Source organism: Haliaeetus leucocephalus, unplaced genomic scaffold (genome assembly GCF_000737465.1).
Source record: "Haliaeetus leucocephalus isolate CR32 unplaced genomic scaffold, Haliaeetus_leucocephalus-4.0 Scaffold696, whole genome shotgun sequence".
Taxonomy (NCBI): domain Eukaryota; kingdom Metazoa; phylum Chordata; class Aves; order Accipitriformes; family Accipitridae; genus Haliaeetus; species Haliaeetus leucocephalus.
In genome coordinates, this window is record NW_010973132.1 from 3,737,141 (window position 1) to 3,762,762 (window position 25,622).

The following is a 25,622-nucleotide window of genomic DNA, read 5'->3' on the forward strand; positions in this document are numbered from 1 at the left end:
GGGAGGGGCCGGCTGCCGCCCGCCGTCCTCGGCCGCGCCGGGGGAGCGGAGGCCTCCGGAGCGCAGGTGAGAGCGGGGCGGCCCTTCCCGCCCTAGGCCGCGGAGGGAAGCGGGCTGGGGCCCGGGGCCCGGCGGGCCGCTGCCCCGCGGGGCCGGGTGAGGCCCGGTAAGGCGCGGGGGGGGGGCTATTTGGGGAAGCTTGCGCGGTGCCTGCCGAGCTATATTCGAGACGGGCAGATCACCCCGTGACAGGCATTCCCGAATTATAAATAAGTTTAGCGCTAAACTAAACGGGATCAGCCCGTAGGAGGCTCTCGGCGGAGGAAGCTTCTGGGGCTGCAAACGGCGTGTGACGCATCGCCCGCCGGCTCGGAGGGAAGGCTGTGGGAGGGAGGCCCGCGCCTTTCCTCAGGGGCCGGGCGGCGTTTCGGTCGTCACAACAGGAGACACGAGTGGCCGCGTCCCGCCGCCGGTCGGAAGAGCGGTTCAGGCGCGGTTGCCAGCTGGTGTAGGAGCCCAGTCCAAAGACCAGGTGGTGGATGTGAGGAAAAGTGGCCGTTAAATAGGGAGTACCTTCTGAGCCTGCTTGGTGGAAGACCAGTCGGCCCTGGGCATCGTCATAAAAGCTCTGACCTTTTTCTTAGCTGAATCTAAAGAGCTCAGCGTGAGCTACTGGAGAAACAGTTAGGGTATTATGTGGCTTCACAGATGTGCTTTATGCAGATCTCTGGGTTCTAAGCTTAAAAGTTTGGTAGAAGCACATCTGTCCAAACAAATTCTAATGCTTTAGAATACGTTCATTTTCATATGTGAACAAAGAAGAGTTTATTGAACCTGTTCCCCTCTCCAGCAGAGCACAACAAAAAGCTAGTGTCATGCTGATGAAAGAGTGTACAGGTAAAATCACTACTTTCAGACCACTGGGATATGTTTCATTCCCGTTTTCCTCTCTGTCCTCTAGTTAAAAGTGTATGACAGTCTTACCTTCCACACTTTGTTTGCTTTTAGCGGTCAGACAGAATGGCTCCAGTGAACCAGCCAAAGGACAAGAAGCATGAGAGGGCTCATGAGCATTGGCCGGAAGAGGCAAAATCAGCTGGGAAGAGGAAACCGGACTACGAGGAACTAGGGAATGAACCACAAGCAAAGAGGTTGTTTATGAGAAAAACATCCAAACCCCCAGAGAAAATCGGTAACATTTCCTCAGATCCTTACTGTTTCTCCCAGCCAGATTTACCCTAAATGACAGGCATCGACTAGTTGAAGAGGGAGAATGCCAAGAAGTGTGTTCAGACATGAGTATTCAGATGGGGTTATATATTGAAGTGATACACGGACACGTACTGGGGTAGTACACCCTCCAATTATCTGTCTAGTGAGTGTGTGTGCCTGCCTGCGTGTTTCATTTTTGAGACTCCGTACCCCTTTGTTGAAGCCTGCTTAGTTTGTTGAAGCCTGTGCAGTCACAACTTATTTGAGGGTGGGTAAGTTTTGTGGAATTCCTGAATTACCAGACACCTGCTTTATTGTAGGACAGACCAATCTTGGTAATACATTGTTTTTTCTCCCATCCAATTCTTAATGCAGTTTCATAGTTGTAAGGTTGGTATCCTACAGCATGCAGTCTAAACTGGCATTTCCACGCAATTCTTTGCATATTCAAGCTTTTGCTACAGCAAGTAGGAGTACTTTCTACCTCTGTGTTCAGATTAGACTGGACAGAATTTCCACTAATCACTTCTCCTCATGTGCATTTTTTTCCTTTAGTATGTAACTTAAAAAAAAAAATAATCTCTTAAAAGACTTTTGATATAATGAGGAGAGGTGGTTAAATTCTAAGATACTGGAAAGGTTACTGCTTTGCATTACCAGGAAAGTTGTGTAGACTTCGCTTCACTTACACTAAGGACTATTTTCATAGAGTCATAGAATCATTTAGGTTGGAAAAGACCTTTAAGATCATCAAGTCCAAATGTAAATCTAACACTGCCAAGTCCACCACTAAACCGTGTCCCTAAGTGCCACGTCTGCCTGTCTTTCAAATACCTCCAGGGATGGTGACTCAACCACTGCCCTGGGCAGCCTGTTCCAATGCTTGATAACCCTTTCAATGAAGAAATTTTTCTTAGTATCCAATCTAAACCTCCAATCTAAACCTCCCCCGGCGCAACTTGAGGCTGTTTGCTCTTGTCCTATCGCTTGTTACTTGAGAGAAGATACTGACACCCACCTCCCTACAACCTCCTTTCAGGTAGTTGTAGAGAGCGGTAAGGTCTCCCCTCAGCCTCCTTTTCTCAGATAAAACCTTTAATTCCATCGTTTGTTTAGGAGATCAGTAGAATTACTGCCTTGTGCGGAAATACTACACACTTTTTGTACAATTTTGGCTTTAAGGACTGAGAAATCATTGAAGTGTTTTTCAACAGTCAGGATACAGGAGTTCTATGATTTCGTACATTTCCATTGTCTAGTGTATAACTCCAAACTTGGAGCAGTTGGCAGTGTGAACACTGGATGTGCAGGCAAAATACTCTTGTCTGAAAGGAGTTCTGTGTATAATTGTGGATGGTTAAAGCATCTTCAGTAGTTAATTTAGCTAGATGATTTTCATTTTAACTTCATGGCCTGATTTTCAGATTTGGTAAGCATCTGCAGTTCCTGTAAGATTCGGAGGGAATTGGATGTAGCTAGTACTTTGGAAAAATGAGACCAATCAAATTCTTCCCTTAAGCCTTTTCTAAAAAGATGAAGACCTTTGTGTTTGGGCTTTTCCATTCTGTGTTCCAGTTTTGATTTCTATGTGTTCTGGAAAAAATAATTTTTTTCTCCTGAGCCACATAGGACAGGTTCAGTTTCTTGCAGTTGAAACAATTTTTTTAAAGGGTTTCTTCCAGCAGATTCTAAAAAGGCCTGAAATTTGTTTCTTAATAAATCATCCTTCATAATGAAGTGGAATTTCAAAAAAATACCTCCATTTCCATCACCTCTGAAGAAGGAGCTGTAGATGCTAATTCTTCTGTGAAAAAAAGGGATTGGAACATAAATACTTCTGTACCTATTTCAACAGGCGTGACAAGTGTTGGCACTATGTTGGCATGTGAACAGAGAAGTTTAGTTTCCCACCTGTGCGTTTCTAGGCTCCAGTGTTGCATTAAAGAAAGATTTCGTTGTTTCTAATCATATAGAATGATCCCTATGGTTTTGGTGTTGTGCTTTTTTTATAAATATCCTTAAATGACAATAGCATTTTTGTCTCTTAAGAAATGCATTTGATGTCTAGATCCCCTGGGGCGTTACAGACCATTGCTGTGGGGATGATTAGATCACAGACATGGGACTGAACAGATCCAGTTTTTATGTAAAGGTCCCTGAAGATAAAACCTTGGAACGTGAGCAAAATATAGAAGCATGCTGTACTCTCAGCAAAAATCACTCTGAACAGAAAGGTTTTTCAGGCGATGAGGCGTCAGCAAGTCTATTATCAAAAACAAAACTCACAGTGCTGGAGGCAGACTGTATGGGCTACAGCACAAGCAGATCGAAAATTCTGATTCACAAGCAGGCATTTCAGGAACTGTGTGGGAACTCATGTTGCTACGCTTGGGGAATTTTCAGGTGTTAACGTTTCTGCTGGTCACACGTCTGACCTTCCCTTTGCTGTATCCAGGGGCTTACCACCTCCTATGGCGTATTTCCAAGTTGTTGGGACTTTGGGTAGCTTCATTGTATGTTGGGTATGAGCCATTCAAATTGTATACTGCCCAGGAGATGCACCACCTGTCGCATTGCTTTAGTCCTCTCCTGTTGTCTTTCTGATAAATCTTTGGCAAGGAGAAGGAAGGTTTAACAAGAGGAAGCATGCACAAAGCTCTGGCAGGCTATGGGAAGCACTGGACTCCATAATTGCAGAGGCTGCTGCACCTTAGACATGTAAGAATCATTTAGAGACTTTTATCTTGTGGCTGAAGCTTTTCATGGATGTAGCAGCAAATGCAGATGTCTTACCATGTTTTTTAGTGAACGAGCATGACAGGCATTGGCTCTCAGTAAGGCTTACTCTTTTCCTCTTTGGCAGGTCGGAGTGGAGGTGGGTCCATGGTGAGAAACAACAGAGTCCTTTTCCATCAGTTGGAGCGGCAGTGCAGCATTGTTCATTATGTCTATCAGAACATGCTGGGAGGCTCCATTCGGGCACAGCTCAGGCAGGTGAGGAGTTTCTCCTTCATGACCGATTGGACATCTCAGCTGCCTACATAAAAACATCTTCAACACAAGCAGGGAAACTTTAAAGGGGCTTAAAGTTTCTCACATACAGTTTGTGGCTCCCAGTCTGGCGCACCCTTATGTTTCTTAATCCTGTAAAATGCAAGAGCTGCTATGGCTTTCCCTTTCAGCTGACCCGGCCCTGTCACTGTACATTTTATCCTCTGTTAATTCTGTGTTTCCTTGAATCATATTTAAACTTACCCATGGTACCAGTTGAGCTATTGCACAATGCTACTTTTGTATGCTGATCCGACTGTTCTGTTGTACTCTTTTTGTATCCACTCTACTTTGCTAATCATGTCAGGTTTAGCATTGATTTTTTGCTCTTCACAGACATATTCTATCAAGTCCATAATATTTTACTCTTTTTCAGAGCCATACTCCTTCTTCCATTTGAAAATTAACTTTTTCTGTGACATCCATAGGTGGGAAGCACCTGGGCTAGCTTTATCTTCCAGGTGATTTATTTTAAGTATACAAATGATAAAGAAATCACCAAGCTCATTCAAGCAGTACCTATTCCTCAGATGAATAACAATACAATTGTGTCGTAGTTTCTCATTCCCTGTTCGAAGTATTCTGTTCACTCTTATGCTGTATAGTTGAGCTGCAGGCAATTTGGATGGAGGACCATAATATTGTATCTCTGGATGACGTGTAACATTTCGGGATGCTCAGTAAAGATGTAGATAGTCATAAGTGCCTTTTACTGGTGTGGAGGTGTGTTCTTCTCCCTTGTTAATTATCCTGCCTTTTTTGCTCGGTCCGCAAGGCTTTGGCTTCCTATGCATCATCTAAAGGGTGATATCTCTCAGTTCTCTGTTGCTTTCTGAGTGCTGCGGCTGTGGATTTGTGTGGTCACAGGGTGTTTCCTTTGGGAACAGCATGTTCTCTTCATTCTACAAGAGGCTTAGAATTTTGTGTGAATGTACTAACAGCAAGGGCAATTAGAAATTGTTAGCCCTCCCCATTCAGAGAATCTCAGAGATCCCTACAAAAGTGATAATTCTCTTTTATCTTTTTAACAGTGTCTGCAGCTGCCCTTTCTGCGTTCTCTTGCCTCATACCGCCTCTTTCGAACAGCAAGTCCCTTTGACAGAAGAGTGACATGCCTGGAATGGCATCCAACACACCCCAGTACTGTAGCTGTTGGTTCCAAAGGTGGAGACATCATCCTTTGGGACTATGAAGTACTTACTAAAACCTGCTTCATAAAAGGGGTAAGCCTCTGGGTGTGTGGAATGGGTGGGAGAGAAAGTTGGAGTACCACCAAATACTGCAGACCAAAACAGGTCTGTTGTGAGAAGCCCATAAGGGTCTTGGGTTGCAGAGTAGCCAGCTATGGGGCAGGACTGAGGTGCAGCAATGTGTCTGTTCCTAAGTCCCAGACTGTTCTAGCCCTGGGAAGAACTGAGGCATGTTGATTAAGTGCATAATGAAGCAGTACTTGATGTGTGCTCAGTGGAAAAATAATACAGCAACTGGCAAAACAGTTATCTTAAAGGGATGCCGGAAACAAGTAGGCAGAGAGGGTCTGTCTGGTTTAGGTCTTGATCTTTCTCTGCTTACCTTTTTTTCTGCGTCAGATGAGGAAACATCTTTGAGTGGGGAGAAGCAAAGTCCCTTTATCTAAAGTGAGAAACTAGGGGTAGAATGAATGGTTTACACAGCTGGCATGCCCCCTTGTTGCTGTATTCAGCCATTCCCATTCCAACAGGGGCTCAAAGACTCTGTAACTTTTATCCCCTTCCTAAATTAACATAGGTATGCATTGGGAGGAGGTCTATCCTCCAGAAATTCCAGAGTCATCTTTCTCTTTTTGTAAGTAGTGTGGTGCCAGCCAACCAGGGAACACGTTGTCTGGGGACTGAAGGAGTTGCAGTTTTGTCCTCCAGGAGGGCAGCTGTCTAGACAGCCATCATGTGGGAAGACATGGTTGTCTTTGCCTCCTTGAAGGGCTGTGGTGTGTTTCACTATTGCTGTTAAGGACATAGCAGTGAATGCAGACTTAACAGAACACACTTTTCTCCTTCCCCATCACTCAGTGGATTTTTCTTTTGTTCATCCCCTTCCTTGTAGATGGGAGCTGGAGGGGCCATCACAGGAATGAAGTTTAACCCTTTTAACCCTAGTCAGCTGTACACTTCGTCAGTTGCCGGCACTACCACCCTGCAGGATTTTAATGGCAATACTGTCCGGGTCTTCACCAGCACCGAGGACTGGGAGTAAGAAATACAGCAATGCTTTGGGCCCCTGTGTCCTGCTGGCAGGAGCGCTACAGAGATTGAGAGAGAGAGAGAGAAATGTTTGTCTGTAATATGTGGGAGCTGGGCTTCCTCTTCTCCATGTACATGTCCTTTATCCTCTGAATTTCAGGGATCCTCTCTCTTCCAGGGAGGCTCACTCCTTTTTTATTTTTCCTTGAAATGGGGTGGTGGGTAGGAGAGAGCTTTTCTTCGTGAAGGGGAGGGACTCTGATGCTGCTTACTTCCTGTTATACATGGGAGAGTGTGGGGGTGCCAGTGGATTTCCTTAGCTGTCTATTCTTAAACCTCCCATAGCTCTGTGCCCTGGGGACCTTCTAACCTCTTCTCCTGTTAGCAGGGCTGCCTGTTGTCAGATGGTTTTTACAGGACAGCTTATAGTCCTGTCAGTGCTTCTCCACAAAAGCCATTGACTTAAAGTGGTGCGTGTCATAAGGATCACCCCAATTCATCCCACCTAACTTTTGGTGCTTATCTAAAATACCAAAATTAAGAGTCTGGGCTCCTTCAGTAGTGAGTGGAAAGAGGAGATGAATCACTAGAGGCAACTCTGTCTGCCTATGCTTAGAATTACTCTCGCAGACTGTTGCTTTTTCTGTGGAGTCATGAGGAAGCCTGAGCTCTTCAGTTAGTTACTTCAGTTCAGTGCTTAAAGGTAAGTGAGGGAATTTGGGTTAGCATCCTCTTTACTTTTCCCCACCTGATTCCTTCCGGGTGGCGACTTTCATGGTTGGTTTCCAAATTGGCTGTTCCAGCTGTAACCCTATAAGAGGGCAGAAGGTGAACCCACGTAATGCTGGGATGACTGGCCAGGTGAACAGGGAGGGATAGACTGGGTCCTGGGACATGAGGATCTTGTATCCCAGTGGGATGCCTGTCACAGCAACGATGCCTGGATGTGAAAAGGCATGCCATCCTCCTTCTACTGCTGTGGGGACAGGCAGGTTCTACAGGCGGGCCTTTTCTTATCCTCATTGGCTTCTTGAAATCTAGTATTTACAGTGAGACTTATATTAAGTAGTTGCTCTGTGAGCAGCAGATGGAGTGCACTTGAGTATCAAAGAGTTGGGGGACTCCCAGCTAGCATCCTTCTCTTCTGTCTTTGTGTAGGGTTTCCACGATTCCTCAGTTGACAGATTTGGGGAAAATAATAACAATATAACGCAGAATGTAAGATTCCTGTGCCATGGGGTTAGCAGTAGGATTTTTCCTTGCACTGCTCTCATTCTGCCTGCTGGTACCTTGAGAAAGACCAGATACAGCACTGGAAGCAGCCTTTAGGGAACTGGTCAATGAAGTCTCTGTAAGAGAAGTTTCGTGCAAGACTGTCATGAGATTTGATGTGGTTTCGGCACAGAACAGGGCTGATTTTGTTTGTGATCTCCTAAGCCTAGTCTGAGCCAGGTGGTTCACTGCAAATTAGTTGTACCCCTCATAGCAGAAGCAGCAGTTCTGCTAATGAGGTTTTCAGCCCAAAGTGGTGGGGTTGAATTTACAGGCTTAGAATGTATGTGCTCAGATTGGAAACAGATTAGAAAAAATGGATTCTTAGGTATGTGCCCTGTCAGAAAGCAGTGCATTGTACCTAGGGAAACCAGCAGTGTGTTCCAGGAGATGAGCGTTGCATTAATATTTTGTCTTCCATTCTAACTTTGGTGCCTCTTGGCTTTGTGTGTATTCCAGAAAGGGCCAGGAGATTCTCTCGGAGACATCAAGTTCAGTCCTTATGAGTCAGTGAAGCTTTATGTGGCATCAGGGGATGGCACCCTGAGTCTGCAGGACCTTGAGGGCAGAGCGGTGCAGGTGATCTCCCGTGCCCCGGACTGTGGCCATGAGTACCATAATGTTTGGTGAGAAGGGAGCACTGCAAGGTTGATTCTCTGTTCCTTGGGGTTAATGCTGCGCTGCTTCTTGTGCTCTCTAACATCTTAATCTTTGCCAGTGTTAGGAGACTCTTGGTATGAATTGGTCTTGTGAGGGAGCTTGGAGACAGGCTCCTGGTCCCAACCCTAGCACTGCAGGGTGGGTGACAAGCTAGGCAGCCACAGGGCACTTAGGCTTTTACAGTAGCTGGGCATGCTGCCTGCATCTTCTGGTGTTGCTTTCTGGTGACGCCATCTCCTGTCTTCCAGATGCTGACAGCTTTGCACTTCATAAAGCATGAGGTGAGAAGAGGAGGATAACTTCCTCCTCTTCATTGTCGTCAGTGTTCTGTTTTGTCTGTAGCAGCTCAGGTAGCATAGGAAAGCCACAAAACATTCCTGCACAGTCTGAGTTTCAGGTTATTGAGTTTACCCTGCTGCCCTTCTGGAGGCTTCAGGCTTGCCATGCTAATTTCCATGACCTTGAATTCTAGAACAATTTATCTTTGCAAATGAAGTGTTCCCAACAGGTTCCCAAAGGACTGCTACTTTATTCTCACTGCCCTTTCCCTCCCAGCAGAGCTGGGGTTAAGATGTATGTCTTTATCAGATGAGTCTGTATTCAGTTTTGTATCCTGGAGCATGAAGTTGAGACAGTTTGATGTGCAACTTTCCAGTCCAAAGCTTTTGTCTTTTCTTTACTGCTGCTTCAGTGTCTTGTGGAAAATGTCATTTTAAAGCTGTTGCTGTACATTTGTCAATGTCATAAGGGTGTTCTGATCTTTCCCAAGGTGTGTCCATGTGCAGGCACCAAGTGGCTCTTCAGCCTCTATTATGTTCCACTGCCCCAATGTGTCACGCTCCATCTAATGAGCACTTCACAGATGACTAGGAAGTTATTTCATATTCAGTCACCAACAGAAAGCATTGCTGATAAGCCGTCCCCCTTCCTGATACTCAGGCCCACACCATCAGGAGGGAGATTGCAGTTACAATCTGTTGCAGTCTCCCTTGTTCAGGGACGGCATGTGAACCAGAGCTCCACTGCCTTCACTTGCCTGTGGGAGGCAGCACTAATTTTGGTGTCTTTCCCTCTAGTTGCTGGTACTGCAGTGTTGATGTTTCTGCAAGCTGCCGAGCAGTGGTGACAGGTGATAATGTGGGCAACGTGGTCCTGCTCAGCACTTCTGGTGAAGAGGTTTGTATGGCTCCATGCAGCGTCTCCTCTATGGGAATCTTCATGGCTCACGTGCTTTCCTACACTACAGGGACCCTGAAAAGAGGAGCAAGTATCTTGCAGCTCAGGAGATGAGTCCACCCATTGTCTAGGTGGTGAGAAGTCCTCCACTTTTGCCATTCATTAGGCATTTTCACATTGTTGAGCGTAATGGTAATAATTCCCAAACAGGGACTGTGTTGTGTGCTATCCCTTCCTTAAGAGTATTTGCTACTGGTCAGGGTAATTATAGGGTAACCTGAAGATGTGAGCACCCTCTGCCAACAACCTTCACACTTCCAGAATCTTAATGCACTCGTGGGAGTCATTTAGGAGATACTGCTTTGATGTATACCCTTCCATGACCTAGTACACAACAGTAATTAAGCGGTTGGGATAGGAATTGCACTACTGCCATTAGACACGAGAGGGCAGGCAGAGGCAGACTGCACCTTGGAGTCTGAAGCAGTACGGAAGCATATTAGAGGATAGTTGGGAGTGGGCCCTGCTTTCAAGAGCCTGCTGTACCGTCACACCGGAATTACTCTTTCTCCCGCCTGTAAGGGTAACATCTCTAAGAGTTTGCTACCCAATGAGCTGTGGCCAGAAGCAGCTGTGTAAATTAATGGGCAGAGTCGAGTGCTCCAAATGATTTGTGCTTATTTGAGGTTAGTTGCTTCCTTTCCTTTTTTTCTCCTGAAAGAATGTGACAGTCTTTTCTGCACTTGGGGGATACCCATTATTGTAGGGACGATGGGCCAACTTCACCCTTTTGATTAGAAATAATCTTCAGGCTTCGGATAGAAATTTATTCGTGGGCAGTTCATATCCATTTGTTCTTGTTAATTGAAATATTTCTCCTACCCTGCTGTTTCTTTGCTGATGTATTTCTAGAAGCCAATTATATCCTCTCTTACCTTTTTTACTAAGATAAACAAAGCAAGCTCTTTTGGTCTTCTCCCACAAAGCAGCCCCTTCCTTTATTACTATCTCGGCAGCACATTTTCTGTACCTGTTCCAGTTTTTTAAAATCTTTCTGCAGGTGGAAGACTGGCACTGCATAAAGTATTCCATATGTGATCTTGCTTTGTACAGTGGCACTAATACTTCCCTCCATGAACGAGGGATTCTGTTTTCCTTTCTCATAGCTGTAATAAATTTGTGGATCAAAGTTCTCCTAGAATTAAATAGTTCCCATGGTCATTCTCCTTTCTTGTTTCCAGTGGATAAACTCTTGGTGTATTGTAGAAGTTTTGTTACTCTGTAAATGTGAGACCTCTTTAGTCTGCACTAGTAGATTATTACTCCATTTCTTTACTCCAGATCTTGATCATTTTTTTTCTGTATGATTTTCTGTTTCCTCTGCTGCAGATTTGGAAGCTGAAATTGCACAGGAAGAAAGTGACTCATGTGGAGTTTAACTCCCGATGTGAGTGGTTGTTGGCCACAGCATCTGTGGATCAGACAGTCAAAATCTGGGACCTCAGAAACATCAAAAACAAAATGAATTTTCTTCATGTGCTTCCTCATGACAAACCTGTCAATGCAGGTGAGTTGAGATAAGGATTTCATTGCATGGATGTCTGCGGAGAATCCACTCAGCTCAGCTTTTATTATTGTAGCAATGTTAGCTTTTGCTCAGATTTGAAGTTGCACAGTAGCTAGTGTTAAAGCAAGGAAGGCATTGGGACCGTGTCGCCAGAGGCAGGGAGGTGGGTAGGGCAGCTGCAGCACAGTCTTAGACTTGCCATACAAACTGTGGCACTGTGCCTTGAGAGGTGAGTGTGGAACCATCAGCAGTGGCTGAGATTAGAAAACTGACTTAGTTACTTTGACAAAAGCAGAGCATGGAACTCAAACCTCTGTTTCTTGGATGCGGTTTTAGAGTTCATGGAAGTCCAAACTGCAGGTGTCTGTCTCCAACTTTTCCACTAACTTTCTGTTGTGGTTTAACCCCAGCCAGCAGCCAAGCACCACGCAGCCGCTCACTCACTTCCCTGCCCACCCAGTGGGATGGGGGAGGGAAGTGGAAAAAAAAAGTAAAACTTGTGCGTTGAGATAAGAACAGTTTAAGAGAACAGAAAAGAAGAAACTAATAATGGTAACGCTAATAAAATGACAATAGTAATACTTAAAGGATTGGAATATGCAAGTGATGCACAATGCAATTGCTCACCACCCGCCGACCGATGCCCTGTTAGTCCCTGAGCAGCGATCCTGCCCACCCCCACTCCCCCCAGTTTATTTACTAGACATGACGTCACATGGTATGGAATACCCGTTTGGCCAGTTGGTTCAGCTGTCCTGGCTGTGTCCCCTCCCAGCTTCTTGTGCCCCTCCAGCCTTCTTGCTGGGTGGGCATGAGAAGCTGAAAAACCCTTGACTTTCGACTAAACACTACTTAGCAACAACTGAAAACATCAGTGTGTTATCAACATTCTTCTTGTACTGAACCCAAAACGTGACACTACACCAGCTACTAGGAAGACAATTAACTCTATCCCAGCTGAAACCAGGACACTTTCCATTTGAACGAGCAAGTTCCTTTCTTTGCAATGTCTCTTTCTGTGATTCTAAAATGAGAATAATGATTCTTCTATGTAACCCAGCGCTGTAGGTTTCAGCTTACTGTTTGTAAAAGCTTTGCGTTTGTTTGAGACAGGTGAAGTCTTGTCTGTTGGGACACATGTCCGTATTCACATCCCAATTAAAGAAATAGCAATGGGTTTCCAATCAGAGAAATGTGACTTTTATGTTTCTTGTCAGTTAACAGCATTGTGATCTTTTGTTTGCCTTATTGTCCCCCTCTTCTAGCTTACTTCAGCCCAACAGATGGTGCCAAGCTCCTGAGCACAGACCAGCGCAGTGAAATCAGAGTTTACTCATCTTCAGACTGGACCAAGCCACAGCATCTGATCCCACATCCACATCGGCAGTTTCAGCACCTCACACCTATTAAGGTGAATTAAACCACCAGTCTGAGAGGAGTGTCATGCTTGGTGCTAGCAGCCGGCTCTAAACCAGAAATGGTCTGATTTCTGGTCAGGATACTACATTGGTGGGTGGATATTCACACTGCTGCAGCTCGCAGCAGAGCACTATTCTGAGGATACTCGTGTTCTTCAGACTGTGAGTGGGATGTACAAACTGTTGCTCATACTGCAGGTTGTCTGGTGTGTGTCAGTACGAGCGCTGTCCCTTTCTCTTAACTCCCCATTGCTGTGTTCTATGACTAGGCAACATGGCATCCTCGCTATGACCTCATTGTAGCAGGTCGCTACCCAGACCCTAAGTTCCCAGGGTACACGGTGAATGAGCTACGAACTGTTGATGTATTCGATGGAAACACCGGGGAGATGGTTTGTCAACTCCATGATCCAAATGCTTCTGGTATCATCTCGGTGAGTTGAGTACTGCAGCTAAAAGGACCGCTGTGTATTGAACCACAGCCAAGAGAGAAGTGTTAGGGACTAGAACAATAGGAGTATCCTCTTTACTTGTGACAGACTCACGCTCTCATGGGGGTATGGCTGCCAGCTAAAGCTGCTGACTCGAGCAGGGCTGGTCCATGGTCATCTGTGGGTTTTCTGTGATACTCTTTAGGGAATGTTGGGTTTTCCAGATGGTTTGTTGTCGTTACATAAGCCGTGGTGCTCTTATGACTCTTATATAAGCAGTGATGCTCTTACACACTGACTGTGTTTCCATTTTCAGCTCAACAAATTTAACCCTATGGGAGACACGCTGGCTTCTGGCATGGGTAAGTAAAGACAACCTGGGGCACTAAGCACGGGTGCGTTCCAGTCCCAGAAAAGGGCAGGCTTGTTTCTCCAGACTAAAGCGAGTTGTGAGTGAGGGTTTCCCAAATCCCACTTGCTAGAGGTCCTCTATAATTTCCTACATCTATAAAAGAGATCAAGACCTTCTTTTCATTCTTTCACCTTGCAGTTAGAAAACGGGTTGCTAGTCATCTCCGGTGAAATATTCCCGGGAGTGTGGAGTCCGGAAGAGTGAGGAGCCTGCCCGCAGCAGGGTGCTGCTGCCATCTGCCGCCCATGTAACAGTAGCAGAAAACGACGGCGGTGGTGGGGGAAGCCTTTTCCTGCTAGGCTGTACCCTCTCCCTTCGTTTAATTTATCTCATTTCCTAGGCTGCATAGCCAAGATTACTCAGTTTTTCGCAGGCTGTATGGAATTAAGGGAGTCGGCTGTAGATTTAGGTCTTAGACCTGTGACAGATGAGATGAGGAATTACTTGATTATGTTTCTTAATTAGATCAAATTTCCATAGCTGTGTGGAGATAACATCTGCAATAAATGTCTTTGCATCCTCTGTACCTTGGAAATATCTTAGAACAGACAAACCATTTTGAATTTCTGGCATTTAAGTGACATAGCCTAAGGTATTATATTTGATGTAGTGTTTCTGATGCAGTGTTTAATTTTTCCTCTCAGGCTTTAATATTCTGATCTGGAGCCGGGAGGAGATGGTGGCCAAGAAGCAAGAACATCTTTTGAAAGCGATGACAGAACAGGGGATTGGAAGCTGGAGTTTGTCCAGACGTGGAGGGCAGAGGCAGGCAAACCCTGGGACAAGTAAACTCAAAGCTAACTTACTGTCTTGGGAGCTGGAGGAGATGAGAACAAAAAGCAACGATTCTAAATCACAGGGAAGAAAGCGAAAAGGGAAGGATCTAGAGAACTGATGTAGTATTTTGATCCTTTCTGGATCACAGGGTACAAATTCAGTGTTGGCAATGGGCAGTATAAGCTGTGCAGGGCATTAGACTTCTACTTTGTCCTTCCTCCCTGGATCTGATCTTGATTCCCTGATTCTCTTTACTTCCCCTTCTAGAAAGTTGGGTCAGTACTCAGTTCCTCCTCCAAGTGGAGTTACCACCTGTTTTCTGAGGCACTAGGAAAACTTCAAAGATGTTCTCAGATCCTGCTGAAGTTACTGCTTCCAGCCTGCCACGTCTGCTTGTCATCACTTGTCAGAGGTTACCATCTCCTGCAGTCTGCTGTGGAGCAGCTCATGACAGGGTCCCCCGCCTGTTCTAGTCAAACCAAGCTGAGAGACCCTTTGCTAACAAGCTTAATGTCCTGAAAAAATACAGTGTTCACAGGGGTGAGATGATGGGTAGTTTGGGTAGCCTAGGGAACACCAGCCACCCCCATGTGCAAGCTTCTTGGAAAATGTGCATCTGTCAAGACCTCAGGCTTAGCCTGTTCTGTGCTTGCAGCTATTTAACTAGACCACGAAGAACATGATGATGCCAGAGCTATTCACCTGCCTCATGAGATGCAAGGGCAGTACTGAGCTGGGAACCGATTCTGTAGTTTCTATTTTCAGAGCTCTGGGCTTTTTCTTGCCACTGATTAGGCAATTTTTTTCACCCACACCTATGTGCTTCAGAATGTTGTAAAGCAGAAATGAGGGATTTCTTCCAAACACCCCTGCTCAGAGCCAAATCTCAAGACTGCTGTTAAACTGAGAAGTTGTGCTTTTTCTAGTTCGTTTACAAGGCTGCCTGGGGCCTTGCTGCTGTCCCAGAGGTTGATGGATGGGATGGGCTCAAGGCCTGCTCAGATTCTCTTATGTTCACTTTTATAGTTTCACAGTATTGATATTAATAAAATTTTGTACTAAACTAAAATTCTTCTTTGATATAGAGAGTGGCTGCTTTGAGCATTCTGCTGAACTGCTTTTGTATGGGGGAAGAAGCTACAGACCTTTCTGCAAGAGGGCTGAGAGACCTAGAACAGTGGTAGAAATATCAGAGTGCTGTGTCTGCAATGGACCCTTCCAAGTTGGACGGGTTGCATTGTAAGCTGTATCTGCGCATGGTCGCTGCAGTCAAAAATAGTTTATCTCAGTTCTCACTCAGCTGTAAGTGGGATTGTAAACCAGGGAATTACTTTGGGAGGGGGTATACTGCAGAAAGTTCTGCCTGTTTTCCAACACTGAGCATACTGGTGCTAGCCCTGTAAACTCTTAGAGAAGAAGAAGAGTAGAGTTCAGTGTGAATTTGATTTTAATAATGAAAAGGAAATGTATTGGAACAATTACAGAAAGTCATTCACAGTCAAAATGTCTAAATCATCATAGGAACCTTTCCTCTGTGTGTGCAAAATTTGCTGCCTTTAAAAAATAACAGGTCTGGTCCTCTTAAATGCACTTTCTATTACCTCTTTCTTGTGCCTGTTCTCACAGGCAGTAGCTTTTTCTTTATGACTGTCTTGCTGTGCAGGAGACCTAGATTGTATCTTCAGAGGACAAAAAGGTGAGGAAGATGCTGAGAACAGCAAGCTGCTTCTGCTGATTTAGAGTTCCCGTGCTGGGAGATGCCGATTATGGTGTAGGGAAAAGTCCCCACGGTACTCCATAGGGGAAGAAAAGGAAACGTCTGTAACCTAAGAACTGGCTTCTTGCCGCCAAGAGGGGAAGGGAACTGCACCAGAAAGGGAAGTAAAAGCAGGAAGTGAATGTGCAGCATCACCATGTGAAGAGCCTGTGCTTCTGGTGCCTGCTGCTGTCTCTCATTTTCTGCCAAAAGCTACAAAGCAGGTGGTGAGCACTTGGCATGAAGTTCCCTGCAGCAGCTGCAGTGTGCACAGAGGCCAGCCTGGAGAAAGAATCACACTTTGGACAAAATGCCAAAGCGTGGCAAATAAGGGCATCCACACTCACCTGCAAACTCATCCTTAATGTTTGTTTGTTGTCCATCCAGTAGGGAAGATAGATAGGAAGAAAAACTACAGAACTTGGCATTTAACCTAGTCTTAGGTAAACAGCTCTGCTACATCTCTTTAATTACAGCATAAAAACATTCCGCTAGCACAGCAAATTCCTTGGGCTTGCAGCTGAAATCTGGATTGCCTGCCGTACTGGGTACTCCCTGTAATAGCTACTTGAAGTTCAGAGGTGGGGAAGTCAAATTCAAAGGCTGAATCTTTAGACAGGGCCCAAGTTTCTTACCTATGGGGACTCTCCTTTCTAGAGCCAGCACTGCACAAGAAATTGGGTGCAGGTTTGCTGGGGTCACGGGTATTCATATCTCTGATGAAGCTCTTTCTTAGAGCTTCTTTAGATCATACATAACCTAATCTGAGCTGAATCCTAGAAACTACTGCCAGGTTTTCAATCTTATCCTGACTCCAGGCCAGTCCTCTCTTGAACCACAATGTGAGGAGGGGAAAAAAAGGACCAGTTGCCAGCAACAACTACTTGGCAGCAACCTCAAGAAACACTTTTCACTGTCTGCCATCATCTGCAGCAGTTCCCTCTGCATGGACAGTAGGTGAGTCTTGGTGCGTTGTTGGTGAACTGCGCCCTCTGCTCCAGGCCCAGCCTTCCCACCATCGTCAGCCCAATGGTGTGAGAGAAAAGCACTTGGAGCAGGTTGACCCTGAAGAGAGATGCAACTCCTGACTGCACTGGATGTGGCAGCTGCTGGAGGCCCAAGCCCCTCTGCCACAGTCATGGTGAGTGGTAACATTTACAGTCACTTGAAAGGAGGAAAACTCTTGACCAGCTCCAACTGGCCATGTTGGGAATCCCAGACTAGGTAAGCTGTATGAGGACTGGGGGCACCACACAGTATACTGCCTTCAGAATTAAGGTGTCATTTCCATTAGAGTAGCTTAGTCCTCTCTTTCTGGGACATCACCTTGAGAAAGCATCCAAAAATCAAGTCCAGCTTCATTCTGGGAAGCAATGACCAAAGCAGAAGAATGCTCAGTAACTGAAGGTGCCCAATCATCCTTAGGGGCAACACTGCTCCCTCCTACTGCCTGGGAAGGAGTTGAAGCAACTGTCAGGCCTGCTCTTCTCCGTCGTTGGAAACGTGCCGGTAGCCAGGGGGCTGAGACTGTATGCGAAAGAGTACAGTCAAGAGGAGGATTATAAGGAGGAGAAGAATGGATCCACACACAGCCAGACCCACAAACAGTTCTGCAAGGGAGAAAACAAGTGGTCAACATGGTATCGTCCAGGCTTTCCCCTCCTGCCATGCTCTGGTCCAGCCTGGGCTCACCTGTGTCATGCACGCTGCTTGCTACCTGGCATTCTTGCTCCCAGTCCTGGGGAACAACAGGATCTGTGAGTTCCAAGAATCTCTGCAGTGGACACTTATGCTGACAGCCAGGGATTGTCAGTGGAAAAGGTTCCTTCCCACTCTCGTTCCGGAAAAACATCTCCACAGAGAAGTTACTGAAAACAAAACACAGCTAGATGTTTGGTTTTTTTCTCCAGCTGCAGTCATCCCTTCCCAAAAACTCAGGGTGCACACCCTTTCCTTCGTTCTGGTGGTAGTTTTCCTCCTAAGAGCCTGCCACTAGGAGCAAGATTGCATCCCCCTAGGGTGGAGTCTAGCCTAGGTATCTAACCCTTGAGGTGAAATCACAGCAGACATCTTTACTGCAGCCCTCACCCATCATCCTCTTGGTACAGCTCAAATAAATGACATGAGGCGTATGGTGCTTGAATCTTGTTGTAGACATCTAGAGCCATCTGCAGTGCCACAAGTGTGGTGTCATGCTGAGAAAGAGGGAAAAAAACCAAATCAGTCACCCTTATGGATGTGGCAGGGCAGCTCAGACTGTACCAGTAACGGACAGGGGACGTCACCTTTGTAACTTCCATCTGGAAGAAGGGAGAGGAACGGTCATTTGAGATGGTGCCAGAGAAGGGGAGGAAGTGAAACAGCCATATATATCCTGCATTGTTCTTTAAGAATTAACCTCTAGGGAGCGATTTGGGAGAGACGCTTGACTTTCCAGTCAGTAGGCTGCTGGAAAGGGGGGATGACTCTGTGTCTACACTGCTGAAACATCACATCTGAACAGCATCAACCCATCTACCAAATAAATACAGCAGTGGCTCCCCAAAGTCTGCCAGTCTCATCCACAAGCCTGAGCTAGCAGGAACAAAGCGCAAGTTGGGAATTCTCCTCAGGGGTCCCAGAGGAATGATGCCAGATACTGCACATCCCACCCAGCCAGAGGCAAAGGTGCATGTCCTCCTGATCACTGCATGGGCTGTAGAGAAGCCAGAAAGGGTTAAAACTATCACCACGCCCCAATCCCCTGTGAGGAGGAGATGGATAAAAGCTAGCCCCCAAGCTCTGACTTACCGCTGAATAGGCAAGTAGTTTCAGGTTCTGGTGGGCAGAAATATTTGCTGCTTTGGTTAAGTTCTTCCTTATGTGATTCAGCAGGACCCCTGAGGAAAGGGAACAGCTGGTAAGAGGCAAAAACTAGACAGAGCAGCATGAAGCTCCCTTCCTGGTGCACTCACCGCCTTGCAGACGAGCTTTTTCTACCCGATTGTGGATCCCAAAGAGAAATTCAAACCCAAAGTCTTTTAGCTGCTTCAAACGAGTCATGACATCTGGTGTCACCCATGCAGGCAAATCCATTTTGTGTGCTTGCTAGAAAGAGAAACAGAATACTCATCTGCAGGTAGCATGAATTGCAGATTAGTCAGAGAATGGGAGTTGGGGTGTCTGGAGTCTGGGCCATACTGCTACTGATTTCCTATATTATTTTAAATATGCCCCTTTCCTATTTATGCTTCTGTCCTCACGCTGCTGTGCTGCATGCAAAGAATATATGTGGGTTTTAATGTTGTTTCAGAAACTAATAATGAGAAGCATAAAGATTAAAATCTAGGAGCTACACTTCTGTGAAAGCACAACTGGAGCGCAGGGTTACATCATAACACCGATACAATAATCTTAGGGCATTTACTTTATGTGGGGCTGATTCTGCCCTGCAGATGGCATGCAGTCAAAAAAAAAAAAAAAAAGATAAGCGAGAGACCACAAACTCAAGGTTTCTGGTGTTCTGGTGTACCTGCAGCACAATTTCCCTGGAGGCTCTGAGGGCCACTGAATGCTAGCAGAGAAAGTTAGTAAGCGCTCTGCAGACATAACACTGCGATGCGTCACTGACAAAGCCCAGTATGCAAACCCAGAATACACAGAACTGGGAACCAAGAGAAAAACTTGCTTTGCAGCCAACCCATTACAAGAAAGGATTAGTTATACTGGCAGACAAACAGTAGTTGTGGTTCCCTGGCATTACTTGGAGCAATTTTCTATGCCACATCCCATTAAACTGCCAGAAGATGAGGCTGAATATCCTTAAAAGCCCATTCTGTCTGAGCGATTCAGAGAAACTCCCATCAGCAACTTAGATATTTAGTTAGTTTTTCATTAATTTACAATGAGAATAGCTGGTAAGTTCAGCTATTTCTCGGACTGTTTTATTTTCTCCATCCAGATGGCAGAATGAAGCTACTGGCTCAGGTGAGAAAAACAATCCTTCTCTTCAAGGCACTGTTTGTACGAGTTTTAGAAGAAAGGAGGAAGCCCAAAGCAGCTGAAGAGATGGATCAGCCTGAGGGTATAGTTTTGAGAGTAAACCTCCCCTTCCTCAAAACATTCTGGTTTCATTTCAGGACAGCAAGCTATTCTCCAAGTTCTTGGGGATTACAGTGGTTGTCAGCTGGCTCCTGGGCCCAATTTGGAAGCTTGTTAAGTGAGTCTTGAAAATGAAGATGATCTTAAATTCTTGATCTCTCTGACCAAAGTATTTTTTGTTAGTGACAGAAGTTGCTTCGCTGGGATTGTTACTAGACAGGAGATTGGGTTTGTGATACAAAGGGCAAATTTACATAGTGCAATGCAGCTCTGAACTGGAATATTCTTAGCTTGCAGCAAGTCAAGCTGCTACTTTACATAGCAAAGTGCAATTCCACACACATTTATCTTTTACATCCCCCAAATAGTACATACCACGGTATACCACTGCCAGCAAGCTAAGTAGAATTGCACCTCCACAGAATTAGCATGACACACTGTCAAAATGCTTGGGTTTACTGCTTCTTCCACAATTTGCTAGTTTGACATGAAAGATCTCTATAATTTACTTCATTGTGCTGCATAGTTATACACAAATAAACTTGTGCACAACGACTGTAAGTCTCCTGGATACTCCTGTAGCATTATTACAGCACAGCTAACCCAATTTTTGATTTTGTTTAAGCCTTCATGAGAAGTGCTTTCAACAAAACACCACATGAATACAGAGTTTGGTGCCCCAGCCCAGACAGCAAAAGGGTAACGTCTGTCTCTAGAGTCTTTCTCTGGCAAAGGTCAAAAACTAGATGTGGGTGAACCCCACTTAACCTAGAAAAGCATTATTTTCTTTTAGAGATGGCATTAACAGAAGCACAGAAAGAAAAGCGAGTGATCTAAAGTAACAGAGAGCTAGAGGTAGAACCAGGAATAGTCCTAATTTAAGCTCCCAACTTAAACCATAAAGTTAACGCTTCTTCAGTTTCCGGAGATCTCATTTCTACCTTATTTATAACTCAGACTTGTCCACAGAGATCTAAAGATTTCAGACTGCAGTCATTTTCTAATGACTTTCAAAAGAGATATTTATTATGCAGGTGGGACATTTTCTGGCTCTGGCATGATATATATCTAAGCTATGAAGTGGGAGGTTATAGGGTACAAAAGTAGGTAATTCTTGGCACATGCTTCTAGTGAGCGGAACTGTTATTATTCTGAAATTAGAACATTACTTCTAACTGTAGGGTGGGAACGGTGAGAATTTTTTTTACGGGATTTTGCAAAATAATTTTCCACCAAATCCAGTGAGTCCTAAAGACCAAATTCCCATGGCTGTAAGATGATGGCCCAACTTACTTCACAGAACAGTGTGTCATACACACTCCAAACACACTCGAGAGAGACATCCCGGATCCCAGTCTCGTTTGCCACCATCTGCAGGAATTGCTGTAGGTATGAGAAAAGAGAAAGGCCTTCAATTTTCTAATCTCGTACTGTATTACATGCACAGGTATTCCTACCCTTTTCTCAGAACTCTGATTATACAGAGGTGATAATACTTTAACTACAAGCCTAAGACCACCTTATCTCATGCAAACAATCACTTACCCAATTCTCTTTGGTCTTATTTATGTATTCTGCTGAGTGCCGTGTTTCATTCTGTAGCTGTTCATACCGTGGACAGGGGGTCAAAGGAAACTTCAGTAGCTGGGCAGAGACAATAAGGGCAGCTAGGTCACCGAGAACACTGAAGTACAGAATTTGCAGTCAACACGCGCGACTGTCATGAAACCCTGACGAGTGGGGTGCGTCTATAAACAGGCTCAAGTACTGCCTTCTAACATATTCCAGATGTGGTCTGCTGAGGCGTTGCAGCTAACATGTTGAGTGAACACAGCCCCTGAATTCTCGTCTTGCTCTGAGAACACAAGAACCTTTGCAAGGTAGGTCCCAGGAGCAGTTCAAGGCAATCTGAACTGAGACTGAAGCAAAGACTTCTGGAGAAGTTGGTGTAAAACACTATTTGAGTACATATCCTTGTGACTAACTTACCCTTTCCTCGGACTCGGGCACTGTGTGCACGGGGATAGGCTGCCAGGAGATGTTAGGGTTGAACATCTGTTGTCCCTCTGGGGGATACAGCCCTGCCAGATTGGTCTCCGCACTCATCAGCGTCCGATCACAGTCTGTGCTGCGGATGAAGATCTGCCAGGGACAGGGACAGTGCACCATTAGTAATGCTATCGTAAGCGGTGATGCTCGGACGCAAGACGACACACTTGCCGAGGAACATTGCCAAGTGCCCTGCAGCTGCTCACGGACAAGAAGATAACAGGAGTTGAGGTGACCCAGCCTGCTGATATCAGCCTGGACAAAACTGTAAGGACAGACACAAAGACAATTTGGTGTGTAATACTGGAGTGGTCTGTTCTGGATCAGTGGGATAGCCAGATGCACTGTGCGGAGGTTACAGATAGAAAGGAGTCTGAGTACGAGGAAAAGCCAGAGAAGCATGACAGAGATGCAGATAACGATGGGCACAGATAGGAAATGCGCTGTATTTACAGAGCAGGACTGGGGCAAACTCCTGCATTCAGTTCTCAGTTCTAGGAATGACCTGCTGTGCTCATGAAAAAAAACTGGCTTCTTCAAGCCTCAGTTTTAATGCCTGAGAAACAAAGACAAGAGTAATCTGACTAACAGGAAAGGAAGAGAAAGGGGGACCTGGGATTTTACTTGATCATTGTGGGCTCTTGGGATTAATGGTCCAAGACTTATCATTCCAGAGCTCAGAGAGAGAGATCTGAGCCAGAAAAAAGGGAAACGAGAAAAATAGAGAAAAGTTCAGAGGATCAAAATGGCAAAACCTTGGTATTCTGGTATCTGTGTGCTGAAAACGGTTAGGGGAAGACTGGAGAGAAACCAGTGATAAAACAAGAGGAACACGTAGGAAATCATGAAAGAATGTCCTAGAAAACAGCATGTTGAATCTGAAACAACAAGAACACAAAGCCAGAAGAATGAAATACAATGCCAAGATTGGGATTTTTTTTTAAATGTTAAATGAGGAGAGAGAAACATAAGAAAAAATACATATGCTCACTCTGTATAGCATCTCCCATGTGAAGTGTATCTCAAAACTTAACAGTCATGAGTTAAAAAAAAAAAAAAATTGTATTTTCTCTGACAACTTCTACCCACTTTTACCTCTTAACTGTGGCTTGAAAACAACTGACCCTGTACTCATTAGACAGGATTTCTTTCATCCTTGGTAAGCTCTGAAGAAATAGGAAATATTTTAAAAGGTCTAATTGTAGAAGTGTCATAAAAAACCAATTAAGCCCTGAGCATACATGCTTTCTTCAGCACCTTTTGCCAGGGCTCCAGCTTGTCGCTGAGTCAGGTGATGGACAGTCATATGGTGTCACCCAGAGGCAACACTTCTTATAAGGGAGGTTGCTCAACTCGAGCAGAGGTTTGGGCTTGGTTAGCAGAACAGCTTTTGTTTGCATACGCCTTGGTTTGTTTTTCCTTCTCAAGTAAGACAAGGAAAACAGTTTCAGCTGGCAAAAGCTTTTTAAGAGTGAAGTATGTTTGGAAAAGAACTACTGAGGAAGGTTAAAGGATCTGTGTTTGAGCTGATGCTGGAAGTTTTGTTGATGAAGCAAATGTGAAAGAAGGGATGTAATCTGAACTATGTCAAGCTGGAAGTTCACTGGGGAGCCCAAAAAGGGGGGAAACAAAGACAGAAAATCAGATGGGGCTTCTCAGTTTGCCCCATCTGGTCAATCACCCCAAGTGAGCTCAGATAAAATCACTGAACCGACACAGGACCAGTAGTGGGACAAGGGGTCTCAACTTGGCCCGCTGTCCATCCGAACCACATGACGGCATTCACGAAGCTTGCTCATGTTCTGGTTGACTCACACCTTTTTGATCAACCAGCAGGAGTATTTGAGGGTATTTTCTGTTTCCTTGCTTTTTTGGATCTTTCAGATTTCCCCCTGTGCTTAGCCCGAGGGCTCCGTTAACTTTTTAGAAATGAAACCGACCAGTTTCTCCAGAACATTTATAAAGCGTGGCAACATCCTGGCGAGAGAGAGAGAGAGAGAGAGGAACTGCTGTCTTTGGGGGACTGAAGCTGTCGATACTTTACGAGAGGGTCACTTCTGCTTAGTGACTGCTGCTTACACACAGACTCCCATGGGATCGTGACCGAAGCGTGCTGGGGAGGGGAGGGCAGGGCAGGGCAAACGCAGGTTGCATTCTCGTCAGCTGGGGTGATAAAAGAAAAAAAAAAAAGAAGAAAAAAAAAACCCAACCCCCCTCACAATCTCGAGGAAGAAACAAGGACCGGCTACCCCACTGCATTCCTGTTTTGTTCCCCCGCCATTCCAGAGCCGGCGGCTTTCCCTGTCTCACAGCGGGGCCGTTGCTGCGCGGCCTCCGCCGATCCTCTGCCCGATCCGTGTCCCGTCCCCGTCCCCCCCCCGCCCCGAGCCCCCGTTGCTGACCTCCTGCCGCCGGTACGTGTCGCTGAGGAAGCCGCGGTAACGCCGCCGCAGGGCCTGGCCCAGCTCCCACTGCTGCCGCATCCCCACCTGCAACGGCAACCGGGCGTTACCGGCGGGCGGCCTCGGCCGGTTCCTCTCTCGCCCGCCCGCCCGCGGACCCCACACGCACCTGCGTGAGCTGCCCGAAGCCCTGGGGCCAGGCGCCCTCCTGGAAGGGATCCCGCGGGTAGGCCTTGATGGGAGAGCGGTCTCCGTGCCGGTACACCTGCGGGCGGCACCGCGTCACAGCCGGCCCGGTCCCACCCGGTTCCCTCCCGCTCCCGCCCCCCCCGCCCCCCCCCTTTTCCCCTCACCAGGGTTACGAAGCGGAGGCTGCGGGGCCGGGCGGGCGGCGGCTGCTGCAGGCAGAGCGCCATGAGGAGGAGGACGGTGCCTCCTCCCCAGCCGCACCCCGCCGCCATGGCACTTCCACCCGCCGCCGCTCGGAACCGAACCGCCGCCGAACCGAGGGGGCCGCCCGGACGCAATTTTCCTGAGCACAGCGGAAACGTCGCGACCGGGCCCGGGTCGGCCGCCACTCCCCGGGGGGGGAGGGAGGCTGGGCCTCAGGCGGGTCCCCGGGGCTGCTCCCGCCTCCCGTGAGGGGGCGAAGGCGGAGCCCGGCGGCTGAGTCCCCTGAGGGAGCCGCGTACGGTGGTGGCGGTCGGTCTCCGCCGGGGTAACGTGCTACCGGGTGGGCATCCGCTGGATCCTCGGCGGCGGGCCTGGTAGGTGCCGTTTGAATAGAGGGGAAGAGCGTCGGCGGTTGAGGGAAATGTGTGATGTTTTGGGCTCGCCTCCGCCTCCCCGCGGGCAGGGGCAGGTGATTACGTTGCGGGGGTTCTGGCCGTTCCCTTTTCTTTTAAGAAAAAGGAGAGAACCGCGGCTCTCGCTTTCCGCGACGAAATCCCGGGGGCCGGGGGAGCCTCCGCGGCTCCAAGCCCAGCTCGTTTTGCCGTGAAGGGCGGAGAACCGGCGGCGGACACGGAGGAGCCCGGGACGAGGGTCTGACTCCCGCCGTGGCCGCTCTTTCCCTCACCCGTCATTAACGGGCAGGGTTTAATTGCGAGCTGCCCCCCCCTCCGAGGAGGGCGGGGGGGG

General features: G+C 46.6%; 3 protein-coding genes across 8 annotated transcripts in view; 2 read left to right on the plus strand and 1 right to left on the minus strand.

Moving 5' to 3' along the window:
• Window positions 1-10: 10 nt before the first annotated feature.
• DDB2 (damage-specific DNA binding protein 2, 48kDa) lies at window positions 11-15,565 on the plus strand. Of its 3 annotated transcripts, none has more exons than XM_010580139.1 (11): window positions 11-66; window positions 1,009-1,192; window positions 4,076-4,206; window positions 5,295-5,486; window positions 6,346-6,491; window positions 9,491-9,590; window positions 10,980-11,157; window positions 12,423-12,568; window positions 12,845-13,009; window positions 13,323-13,368; window positions 14,063-15,565. In XM_010580139.1, exons 2-11 carry the CDS (start codon window positions 1,021-1,023, stop codon window positions 14,311-14,313), a joined length of 1,527 nt encoding a protein of 508 aa, XP_010578441.1. In that variant the 5' UTR covers window positions 11-66; window positions 1,009-1,020; the 3' UTR covers window positions 14,314-15,565. The 3 variants fall into 3 exon arrangements, with proteins under 3 accessions (XP_010578441.1, XP_010578440.1, XP_010578442.1); XM_010580138.1 differs by lacking the exon at window positions 6,346-6,491 and adding an exon at window positions 8,214-8,380; XM_010580140.1 differs by lacking the exons at window positions 11-66; window positions 1,009-1,192; window positions 6,346-6,491 and adding exons at window positions 3,842-3,930; window positions 8,214-8,380.
• Window positions 15,566-15,628: 63 nt separating this feature from the next.
• On the minus strand, window positions 15,629-24,949 carry ACP2 (acid phosphatase 2, lysosomal). Of its 3 annotated transcripts, XM_010580135.1 has the most exons (11): window positions 24,836-24,949; window positions 24,652-24,747; window positions 24,483-24,569; window positions 22,021-22,173; window positions 21,577-21,675; window positions 21,325-21,414; window positions 18,906-19,038; window positions 18,742-18,830; window positions 18,040-18,146; window positions 17,644-17,819; window positions 15,629-17,561 (listed from the first exon to the last, which is right to left on the minus strand). In XM_010580135.1, exons 1-11 carry the CDS (start codon window positions 24,941-24,943, stop codon window positions 17,425-17,427), a joined length of 1,275 nt encoding a protein of 424 aa, XP_010578437.1. In that variant the 5' UTR covers window positions 24,944-24,949; the 3' UTR covers window positions 15,629-17,424. The 3 variants fall into 3 exon arrangements, with proteins under 3 accessions (XP_010578437.1, XP_010578438.1, XP_010578439.1); XM_010580136.1 differs by lacking the exon at window positions 21,577-21,675; XM_010580137.1 differs by lacking the exons at window positions 24,483-24,569; window positions 24,652-24,747; window positions 24,836-24,949 and adding an exon at window positions 22,291-22,793 and having other exon boundaries at window positions 22,021-22,252.
• A 125-nt stretch (window positions 24,950-25,074) lies between these two features.
• The window catches only part of NR1H3 (nuclear receptor subfamily 1, group H, member 3), a 30,012-nt gene continuing 29,464 nt past the window's right edge, over window positions 25,075-25,622 (plus strand). For both annotated transcript variants that reach the window (XM_010580141.1, XM_010580142.1), the window contains exon 1: window positions 25,075-25,249. The gene's annotated coding sequence lies outside the window, so the exon portion shown is untranslated. The remainder of the gene's footprint in view (window positions 25,250-25,622) is intronic.

Excerpts from the sequence above, each read along its gene's own strand:
- DDB2 (XM_010580138.1), top strand. The coding sequence starts at position 1,021 with ATGGCTCCAGTGAACCAGCCAAAGGACAAGAAGCATGAGAGGGCTCAT. Across the intron at positions 1,193-4,075 it reads CAAACCCCCAGAGAAAATCG|GTCGGAGTGGAGGTGGGTCC; the intron begins GTAACATTTCCT and ends CCTCTTTGGCAG. Across the intron at positions 9,591-10,979 it reads TCAGCACTTCTGGTGAAGAG|ATTTGGAAGCTGAAATTGCA; the intron begins GTTTGTATGGCT and ends CCTCTGCTGCAG.
- ACP2 (XM_010580135.1), bottom strand. The coding sequence starts at position 24,943 with ATGGCGGCGGGGTGCGGCTGGGGAGGAGGCACCGTCCTCCTCCTCATG. Across the intron at positions 18,831-18,905 it reads AAAAGCTCGTCTGCAAGGCG|GGGTCCTGCTGAATCACATA; the intron begins GTGAGTGCACCA and ends CCCTTTCCTCAG. Across the intron at positions 17,820-18,039 it reads CTGTACCAAGAGGATGATGG|TAACTTCTCTGTGGAGATGT; the intron begins GTGAGGGCTGCA and ends TTTTGTTTTCAG.